Here is an 11936-nt window from a genome sequence, read left to right as displayed (position 1 = left end):
TATTAATACTGGAACCAGAATCCTTATACTAAAACCCATCTATGATTCTCTATATCATGGTTAATAAGCTTTAAAGATAGCCAAATCACTTTCTTTAATACTGCATCGTATTACATAAAACCGATGTAGGTTTTAATATTGCTCAATTTTTAATATGTTGTAAGAAGATTGTGTGAAATTGTGAATTCAATTGTAACGAAACGTGTAATAGCCTGAGTAATAGACTTGTTAATATTAAATTTACAAATTAATAAAACGTCAAATTTTATTTACTACCACGTGTTGATGACGATATTTTGATAAGCAAGTATAAAAGAGGCTGCACCTCAATCATTTTAACTCTCAAATCAATAGCTAAATTTATTATTTTACACTTTTGTGTCTACTTAAGTGTAAATATGTATTGTGATTATTTGGTTTTACTTTTTCTTGGGGTAAGAATTACTTTGATTACTTTGGCAACGTTCTGATATTTTTTCAAAACGAAAAATAAATAGATAGAGGTTACTCTACAGTAATAAAACTGTAATGAGAAAAACGAAGATTATTTTCAATTTTTTGTTTTAAATTAGGAGGTTAATTCTCTAGTTACATGTTGCAGTAATTGTACAGGTAATCGTAGACCAATTACCGAGTGCCGAGTAATTGGGTATTCGGTTTCAAGGCATTTCAATTTATTACTCAGACTAAATACTGTTAGACTTATACGAAGTGTATATAAACTGTACAGTATTTGGTCATCCAAGAAAGTTAAAAAGATTGTCTTTTGTTTCTTTCCCTCTTCTTTTCATTACCAATGTTCCTTTTTTGAATGCATAATTCTTTTCAGTTCGCGGCAAAAGATTCGGAACACGAGTCCGGCGAGGATGTCGGTAACAAAATATCTAATGTATTGAAAGAAGTATCTAAATATTGTAAAGGTGAAACATACCATGGCCCTCCCTACCTTCCACCACCACCACCGACACCACCAACCGAACCATCGTATGATTTTGACAATCACTTTGTTTATCAAGAACCTGAGAGTATTTATAAAGACCTAATCCACCCGATGGAATATTACCCTTATAGAGTTGATGATTATCTTGAAGAACATCGTGTACCACACCATGGGGTACCGTTCCAATACGATTCTGCAAATGTCACTCCCAGTAGACGTATGCAAATCCTGCAACAGCAATACGGCGAACTGCCAATTGTATCTGGTACTAACGAATTAGTGAAGGTTGTGAATAATAATCAAGTAGCTATGGTTAGAATACCGGAACCGGTAGTTATGAATCTGGTGACACCGGACCAGCTGTCAGTGTTGTACCAGAAAAATCAAGCGTTCGATGTACCGTCAACTGATCCATCGATGCCAAGGTTGATCGCGATGACAACGAGAGTTCTGTCTTCCATTTTAAGTAAGATTGTCTCATTATGAACTAGTTACAGCAACTCTACAAATATGCAATATTAATGAACCATTTAGAAGCCAATGAACATTAGTTGAAGATAGTAATGAGATTAAATGTGGTTAGTTTCAAAGGAAGATCGAAGAAAATGCTTTATAGTCTGTTAGAGAAATATGAAAGGAGTGAATTCAGATATGACAACTGATAGAGATGTATGGATGAGTCAATACTATCGATTCTATGTAAGGAAAAAACCAAGCATGAGATGAGATAATATTAATTCTAATGTAGCCGACAAGTTTAAACAAGCAACACCTATGATCCTTGATGGCTTAGATATTAACATTGTCTTGCTTATTATCTTTCCTTACAGAAGCAAAGAAGAGATTCCACAACGTGATCGACCACGGCGTCGCTGGCGCGGAGAACTTATTCGGAGGTATACATGAAGCTGCCGGCGGTATCGCGGAGCTCATTGGAGGCGGCGCGCACGGACTTCTAGACTTGGTAGTTTAGTAACAGCTTAATCGATGGCAATTTAAACCATTAAATTTAGTATTATATCTGAATATTGAGTTTTGTATTTTATTAATTACAGAATATTATTATGCCATTTGGTAACTTGATTTGTAAATAAATCCCTATTGTAAACTCATGCTGTAACAGTAAGAGCTGGACCTTTGAATAAGCTATCGCACAACTGTTGTGCGATAGTCGATTGTTTTCCATGCATTCAACTGTTTAGTAGCACAACTAAAAATCGAGTAGTGTGCGTACCGCCGTACAAGCTCAAAGGAATCAAAGCAAGACTAAACAGTTATGCGATAGATTAGATTCAGGTGTGCACACGTTCTTAGTTTCCATGACCCATTCAAAGTTATTGTCTTAATGTTAACTCTCAGCTTTAAAAAGAAGAGAATAATAACAAGCCATAAGTTATAATTATGTGAGTTAAGCTGTAAGTTTTGACTACTAATTGAAATAAGAGAAAAATATTGCGAAGACACAAGTATATTAAGGAGAAATATGAAGGTTTTATACAATAAAAAACAACGAGAAATAAAAACAAAGCCCAATAGAACTCAACAATCGCCGGCCTTGTTCACGAAAACAACTCGTAGACGCAAATTATTCAGAAATTTGCATCGTCGGGAACAAGCTCCTATTTACATGTCAAAACACCAAGCACTTCAAGAAGATTTAGAAATCTGTTTCGTCCATCCCTCGGTATAATACAAGAATTAAGTATTGTCTTATTTGTGATTCAGGGACAAGTGCTTGAGAATAAATTACTTCTAATGAGGTTATATTTAAAAAATTAAGACATTCAACTGTTTTGGTTAAAAAATCTTTAACTCTCGAAATAAGTATTTGTATCGATTATAGTGTTCTAAGGTCATCTTATCTTAAGTCTTTTTAAATATTTAGAGCGACCCCACATTTGAAACTAAATTATCGCAAATGTCAATATTGACAGGACGAATTTAAAAATAAAGTAGACTATATGATATGCCCGTCTATGTCAGCTACCTTCAGTGAAATCGAAGACAGAAAAACAAAAGTTTGTTAAATGCGATTTTCCTTTTTAGCAATGCGAACACATAATCTTCTCGAAATCTGGATTTTATGATATACCAACAGAAACTCCAATTTTATTATATGTATAGAAGATATAGATAGTAACCAAGTTAGGACTTGGCTACAAACTAGTGCTTGTTATCCCTTAATATGGCTAATACTGGAAATAAAACGAAGTTCTATGTTGTATTTAACATAATAGGAAGCCTGCTATGCAAAATGGTGGAGTGAATTCGTTAGCAAAAGTTTATTAATTTTACGGTTTCGCGCGCGCTAAGTTAAAGCGATGACAACTTGTCAATTATGATATCTATTAACATGGGGCTACTTTATCTCATTTATTTTTAAAATAACAACTTAACTTTAAAAGGAATTACGTACTGTGTCCTGTTTACGACCTACCAATGTCAATAATTTTTTTAATTTTCTAAAGCAGGGGGGCAACTGTCTTCTCTGGCGACGTTTGTTGGCATTCAGTTTACTCTAATAATAATAACAAATATTAATCTTGTTTAGTAAGTTAAAAGTAAATACATTTAACATATTTTGGATCAAAGCCAGTTCGTAGAAATGTAAAAATGATCCGCAGTGGCATTGACATAGTGGCATAGACAACATTTTTATTTAAATAAAAACAACCTCATCGAATATTACTTGTCTATGCGGGTCGTTATTTGCATCGGGTCACAGGGTCTATTACGAATATTCGTGACAATGTTTCCGTAACGTAATCGTCGTAATTTGTGCAGCGCCTCTACAGGTCGTAAAAGGACGATGACAGGACGGATACGTTCTCGCAACTGTTACGCTGTTCTTGATAGACCCTCAGTTGCTTGTATTTACATGACAAAACGTTTTGTAGTCGAGATGGTAACGAATGCATTTCTGTACTGGGATTTAATCACATTTATGCAATCGTTTTATGAATAAAAGTAAAGGTGTATAAACTTACCATTGGTAAATTCTTGTTTATTTGCTGATAAAAACACACACTATTTACAACAAAAAGTAAAATTGCAGTGTTAAAATAAAAACGTTGTTACATTACTTGCTTCACATCTTGCACTCTCACTTCGCGCCTAAATCCTTTCCTTTGTATTTTTCTTTTTTATTCAAATTATGTCTATTGCTTTCTTGGCAGCCAGTACGATTTTAAATATTCATCCACAATTTTTTTTTTAAACTTAAACAAATTTAATTTTACAATTAATTACCTTATAAAACATGTTACTATTTAATTTAAATATGCTTTTATTTCTAAGTGATTAAAAATTTATTTACAACTGCTGTCAGCGCCATCTATTATCGATTACTGTAACTGGAAGGTTATAAGCATTTTCCTTTTAAAACATGAATACACTAGACTAATATGATAAAACAGTGAAAATTTAGGTTACAGTATTAACTAGCTGGTTTTAAATGAAATGCTTAAACTTAGTGTGAGTAGGCAGAACTTTTACTGTCAGTTGTACTGCAAATAATTTACCTGAACACGCTCGTGCATTCATTATACGTAAAAAAGATCGCGGAGATGTCTATATGATTTACAATTTATTAATGCCGTTTAAGTTTGGTTACTTTTTAAACATCTAAGTACAGTGACGTTTAGTAATTCATACTAGATACAGACATATACTTAACAATTCCGTTTCTAATGACCAGAATATGGTAAGCCTAATTTATGCTATTGTACGTACTCGACTATTATCGGATTTCTGATATGACGCTATTAATTAGTCATTAATATACGGAATATGTATTCGATCGATTTAATTCACTTACGACCGAATACTGAAATTATTTATCTATAGGTTATAGGTTTTATAGAAAACAATTGAAAGCTTAGTATCATGTTATCTATCTATAGTTATGTATAGTCTATGGCGTCCATTTCTAAGATTGTGATCTTAGACGACTGGCAATACCAAGTTTAGTTTGTAGTATTAGGGCTTGTCCCACCACAGATAACTTAAAAATGCCGTCATTATCAGATAAGGGAACAAAATACAAAATTTATATCAGACAATTTAGAATTTGGTGGGACAAGCCCTTAGTATCTATAGATAAAGCATGTGTTACACCTCATCATTAAGGTAGCAGAGGCAATATAGAATCGAATTGTGCCAGCGGTTCTATCGTTACGCCTTTTTCGTGTACCCTTCCTTTACTTTTAGTAACGTAGTTTATTCAGCGGTTACGTCAAACCTGCGTCAGCTACTTTTACGGAACTTTAGTAAGAGTGATTTTTAATATTTTACTTTCTGTAGGTTAATTGTTATAACACTTATTTAAGACAGAAAAACATAAAAAAAAATTGTTATTATCATGGCAATTACATCGTGAACGCTAAATGTGTGTTTTTTTCGTTATTAACAGACATTCCAAGAAAAAAGTTAACCTTAAAACGGAGACGCGCAAATTGTAAGTACGTAATACTTCAATTACCATAACATATAAAAGTAGATATAAAAGAAATGTTACAATTTATTCATAATTTATGTAGACCCATATCATTGTAAAATGCCACTTTTTGTAATCCCTGTAAGAACTCGCACCTGAGACTCGTTGGTTATTAAATGTAAATAAATATGGCGACCCAATTAAACTCATAAAGCCAATTTGTATCTCAACTTAGATTAGCTATGTATATGATGTTTATGTAAATTCGTAGCACACTTCAATATATTACACTGTTTTTCAAACTGCGACTAAGGTTTGTCTGTAAAAATTTAACGTAAGTATGATATAACCTAAAAGTAAATGAATGCATAATTTAAATAATACGAATTTTCTTTACGAAATAAAAAGAATTGGAGGTCTGTAATAATTAATAATTATTAAACGTTAAATCTTATTAAAGAAGGCAATAAATTAATGAACACGTGTTACGCAATGTAGAGGGAGTTTGAAACTTTTTTGTTTCTCTTAGAACGGGACATATTTAATTAATTGCTAATTTAATTCCAAATTCTTATATTCTTGTGTTAGTTATCATTTCAAACACATGCTGTTCCCATTGTGGGTAGTTTAAGTAATTCGTACAAATAGTATTTTAAAAGGTTATCTTTTAAAAAAACAGTTGTTTCTCAAACTCTCTGTTTTTTTGTTTACATTTGTTGTAAATGAGACCTGCTTTGTGTAACAGAGGTTGCATTATAAGACTGGCTGTTTAGAATAATTTAAATATGACATATATTTTATATTGAATTCAGTTGTTCCAAATAGAGTGAGGCACAATGTTTTGTTGAGTAAAAAATAATATCTCGTTTTTATATACTCATGTTATGTTATGTTAATTTAAACGTAAATAAATAGTAAACATTATTTATTCTATCATTTGTGTGCTGGCTGAAGCAAATTCCGATCAATATTAAAATTCACATGTTTATACCATTAACACCGTATTCAGAGAAATGTAACGGATAATCCAAATGGCCCATTCAGCAGCATTAGATAAAGTCCAACTTAGTTATTAGTTTCTCCCGCATCCCACACGCCTACCTCTACATTACCAAGCTAACTTTATCTATAATATTTATTTATAATATTTAGCTGTAAATCTAGAGGATGGATCGATCTAGAATACAAATTTGGACTAGAAAGGAATACTGAGCTGTAAAGAATTGAGAGAAGTGGTTGAAGAAAAAAAAATTAAACATGAGACATTTCTAATTAGAAGTAATTTATAGTAATTATTCCACGAAATCACAACTTAAATGTTATTTCGTATTTAAATTACCGTTTTATATTACTGAAGTTCTATTACGATTTTTTTTGATAGTTGCGAGAACGTATTCGTTACGTCATCGACAAAAATTGGCACTTATTTAATACTAGCTGTTGCTGACGACTTCGTCCGCGTAGAATTATAAAAAAAAAAATAAGTCTGTGTTACTCACTGATAATGTAGCTTGTAATGTTGAAAGATTTTTGTAATCAGTCCATTAGTTTTTGAGTTTTTCAATACATACAAAAATCCCAATCTTTCTTATTTATAACATTAGTATAGATCAAGATAACACAGAGCTATAGTCGTTGTTGATCTTGTTACTTGTAGTTCAAATATTCTTTATAAAATTTTTTAACAACGTAATCGAAGGTTACAATTGGTCGGCTACGCTGGGTAGGACATGTAGCGAGGACGAGTGACTGCTGAGTGCCCAAGCGCCCATTAGTGTGTCCACCAGAGAGACGTAGATCATGCGAGAGGCCGAAACTAAGATGGCAAGATGAGTCGAACGAGACGTTAAAAATGTCGGCATTATGGGCTGGAAACAAAAAGCCCAAGATAGACCAAGATAGACAGAATTTACTGGACCAGGGCCAGGCCCACCCGCGGCTGTAGTGTCTCTGATGATGATGAGGAATCGAAGGTTACGTGTGTACAGTATTTAATTAGTTGGAGTTTAGGTCAAAAATAGTTTTACCGCAAACTAAATCTGTTTCGAAATCGGACACCTTCAACTTGTTAATTAGTTTTATTTCAACCATTTTATGTTTGTTGTAAACTTTACATGAGATGTATTTTGCATTACATGTTTTTGTGAATTGTCACGTTTTATAAAAGACTAGCTGTTCCCGTGAGACTTCATCCGCACGAAATTATGAAGATTTCATTTTATTGTTTACATGTTTCAAATTATCAATTGCTAATGTCAAAATGACATGACATGATAACAACCTTGCTTCCTTGATGTTATGTTATGCTGTCTTTCCCACATTAGGGTTTTTATCCAAAATATTTACCCCCTAAGTTTAATGGCGTTAAAATATATAGCCTAAAGCATGAAACAGTGTAGGGCTTATTATTAAAAAAAATACTCATAAATATTCTTTTATCGCTGACATCTTAGGCAACAAAGAAGTGTTTGTTTACTCTTTATTATAATAGTATAGATGTATTATTACGAAACAGTCTTTTCATTACTTTGTCCCGTTTGTAGTATTGTTTATGAAGCCATTATTGTAGATTAATCTAAGTTTGATTTTAGCGCTTATTTTTGGTAACTATATGCAATATTTTAAGTCTCTTGCCAGTTACGTTTACCAATTTTTCAAAAGAATTAGTTAGCGTTTAAAATGAAAAACAATTTCATTAACAAGTAAACCGATATTTGTTTGTATGTGAAGTTTTGAAATTATAATCAGCCTCAAAATGGTTGGATTAAAAACTTTCCTATTTTAATATCGACATTTATCCGGCTTAACCTTTTGCGGGAAGGATAATCCTTCGGTATGCTATATTAATAAGATATTTAAGTAAGATGTTAGATAGAACTTTAAAGTAAAAAATAAATGAAAAAAAATTACTACCACTTATATGTACCAGGAATAATAAAAATGAATCGATTTTTGACTTTTTGACCTTGAGAAGCAATGAGATACTTTGTTGTTTTTTACATCGAAGTGACATCTGAGCGAATGTTATGAATGGAATATGACGATTGACGTCACGTGTCTCATGCCAACTCCGGTTGCGTTTTAGCCGCAGGAAAATGATCGTAATTTTATTTCTATTATTTGTAGCTCAATGGTTGAATTTTTTCGATTCAATATTTTTTATTGTTATCTTATAACAAGTAGCATCGTTTACAAAAAGAAAAAAACATGCATATTCCCTATGGTCTATCTGAGCGAAATGTACAGTTTAACTGACAGTTAAAATTTTATCTACACTCTGACACTTTTCTATTAAAAGTTAGACTTTTTAGTTATAACTGTTAGGATAGAGAGTATAGAGCTTTACTACCTTTGGCCGCGACTCCGTCCGCGTGGAATAAAGAAAACAGAAGTAAGCTTATGTGTTCTTCCAGACTATGTTCTACATCTATGCTAAATTTCATCCAGATCCGTTCATCCGTTTAGCCTACAAACACTAACAAACATCCATCCATCTAAGCATTCGCATTTATAATATTACTAAGATTAATAAGGTTTCATCGGCTTTTTTTAAAGAAGATATGGGTTTACTTATATTGAGTTTACTTTGTTAGTAGTTTTGACTATTAAAAGGAAATAAAACAGACTGATTAAATAATTTTTATCGATAAAATACGTATCTCTATAAATTCCAGAATAGTGTAATTTGAACACAAGCAGCGCGAACTTTCGCCGTAAAATAAGTTAACCATGCCCAGGGAGATCACTTCAACTTGCTCAAGGAATTTATTATTATGAGGAAAAATTGCGAAAACGTGCCTCAAGTCTAGCACCTAATAAAAAACTTCTAATATTTTTTTGTAAAAAATCGAATTAAAATCTTTTTCGAAAGGCCTCTGAAAAATGATAACCAGCCAGTTTCATTATACATTAAAAAGTTTGTATACAATTTTAGTTATTGTCTTTTAAATTGATTCTCGCTGAATCTTTATTTAATATTGCACCAATAAAGAACTATACAAATGCCTTGTACATCAACAAAGCTTACATATCCCTTTTACGTGTACTTGAAACTAAAATCGGTTAAATAAAAGTATACGAGTAACAGCGTTCGTACACGTTCGGGACTCTATCCAACAAAGAGATTCGTTTCGTTTTAAAACGATTGACAGCTCCATCCAAACCATCGAGTCTATAAAGAACTATGTGTGTCAGATTAAAAATATTTCAATAACGCTTTTTAATATTTTGTTTAAAATCGATACTTTTTATTAACGAACACGAATTGATAAGTATCAAAGATGGGCAACATTTTAAGGACATAATATTACCCACAGATTGGGATTTACAAAGAAGATAAGAATGGAATGGTAATGGATGGAAGGGGAAGGTTTTTAACGTTTATTATCTAAGTGGTGGACACTTATGTTTTATTTGATTCTATTTCTTACAGTGTAAAAATTTTAAATTTCAATATTTTTCACTAGCTCTAGCGTGAAAAGTAAAACAAAATTTTCACTCAAGTTTCGTAAGTGGTGGTACAAGCATTCAACGGTTCGACGGAACATGTAGCGACACAGCGCTGGAAATCACTTAGCGAATGACAAATAGTGTCGCCAGTGACATGCTTTTAAGGAATATTGCGAGAAAACCCTTTGAGTTTATTTGAGTGAATTATGAAAAATATTTTCCTTACGTAAACCTGAGTTATTTCGTATGAGATTTACGTAACCTTTTCAGAAATGTTTAATCAAATAAGTAGACCAAAATTTTTAATTTAAATGTTACTATCTATACTATTATAATAAAGCGTAAACACACAATTCTTTGTTGCCTAAGATGTCAGCAATTACAGCATCTTTTTGAATAATTCTTTTTTTAATAAAAAGCCCTACACTTACATCACGCTTTAGGCTATATATTTTCACGCCACTAAACTTAGGGGGTAAATATTTTGGATAAAAACCCTAATGTGGGAAAGAGACCAAAAGTTGCTGCTACCGCCAAGGAAACAAGATTCATTTCATGCGGATGAAGCCGCACGGGAACAGTTAGTGTATGTATAAAAATTGATTTATTAATACCACTCGTAAAAACAAATAAGTCATTCTTTGTTATTCTCTGTGTCAAAATTAAATTCTGTTTATCGCAAGCTTTTACTCTTATTCTATGATTGATCAGAGCTGCAAATAAACATCTGCCATCAGAGTTGAAGATGCGGTGCATCTGATGCATTTTGAGATAGGAATATCTTAGTACCAAATATACGTAGTTATTAGTATGAAAAATCAATACAGCACAACTGTCGTATTCCGCAGACGGGAGCGACTATCGGCCTCATTGTCATTGAATTTCAACAAGCGGATTATACTGAAATTTGCATCGGCGTAGACAATCCTATTTCCATGTCAAAACGTTTGCATTAACTAGGGGACAAGAATATAGAACAAGGTAAAAACCCGGGGTTATTTTAAATAGCAATGTTGGATTGAAACCTACAACATTGATATCGATGTAAATATGTAATTTGAAGTATTAAGAATCGAAGATAACTAATATAGCGATATACCTGGCAAGGTAAATATTTAAACCATAAAATAACTTGTCTCATCATCATCCTCTTGCCCTTATCCCTTACGGAGGGTCGGCACAGTATGTGCTTCTCTTCCATACATCTCTATGATCCGTCAAATCTGAATACACTCCCTTCATAAGCATATCTTCAATAGGAGAGTGAACAGCTACCTATAATGCTAGCGCGTACCATCTTTCGACTGCATCGTCACCTCTTTCAGGTGGGATCGTGCTCAAGCGCTAACTTAACAAATAATAAAAAAAAAATATCCTGTTTCACACAATCCATCGTTACTTTCTTCGGTCTTCCTCTACCTTTGTAGCCTAATAAAATAACTTGTCTATAAGTAAATAATGCAGTTTATTTAGCTTATGATTTAAACGTTAGTAACATGAATAATTTCTTTAAGCTGTTGCTAAAAATTCACCAATTCCTTTTGATATTTCTTGAATACCGTCTAATACGGTTTTACCACCAAGAACTCCTTCATTTAATCCGTTCAGGACTTTTTGCTTTCCACCTAGAAAGATTAACAGCACGTAAATCAAAAAATCATGTAAATTTAACACTCGTCTCGAAAATTTTATGTGAAATTTAGGATTTTAAAAATAGTTAGTAGTAGTTAAAAGATAAAAGAATTGTAGTTAATATAAATATTTTTTTTTTAAATATCTGCAGCTATTCCAACTAAGCTTGTCCTAGGAAATAACAGTAGTCGAATGGCGGGATTAGAACCTTCGAACACGTGATAGAAAATCCACACCCTTAGCCGTTATGCTTGGCTCTTGGCCATTTTATATACGTACTAAGAAAGTGTCCCAGCAGTTCTAATGGTGAAGCCATTCTCACTGTCGGTTCTTCTAATATATTATAATCATAATCTAGAATATCTAGATTTTCTTCAGGATAACCATTTCGATCTGATCTGGATTTTATACGATAATTAGAAATTTCTTTAGAGTAACTAGAGGAATCATCTCCGGTGTCGATATTAGACTGTGATTGTT

The 11936-nt window shown here is 32.5% G+C and overlaps 1 protein-coding gene across 1 annotated transcript; it reads left to right on the top strand.

The window, feature by feature from the left end:
• Window positions 1-366: 366 nt before the first annotated feature.
• Window positions 367-1913, top strand: LOC106105345. The gene is made up of 3 exons (XM_013285635.1): window positions 367-434; window positions 830-1406; window positions 1771-1913. Exons 1-3 carry the CDS (start codon window positions 399-401, stop codon window positions 1911-1913), a joined length of 756 nt encoding a protein of 251 aa, XP_013141089.1. The 5' UTR covers window positions 367-398.
• Window positions 1914-11936: the final 10023 nt, after the last annotated feature.

Source organism: Papilio polytes, unplaced genomic scaffold (assembly GCF_000836215.1).
Source record: "Papilio polytes unplaced genomic scaffold, Ppol_1.0 DF822845.1, whole genome shotgun sequence".
NCBI classification, from domain to species: domain Eukaryota; kingdom Metazoa; phylum Arthropoda; class Insecta; order Lepidoptera; family Papilionidae; genus Papilio; species Papilio polytes.
The sequence above is the reverse complement of the archived record's forward strand: the minus strand, read 5'-3'. Positions and strand labels throughout refer to the sequence as shown.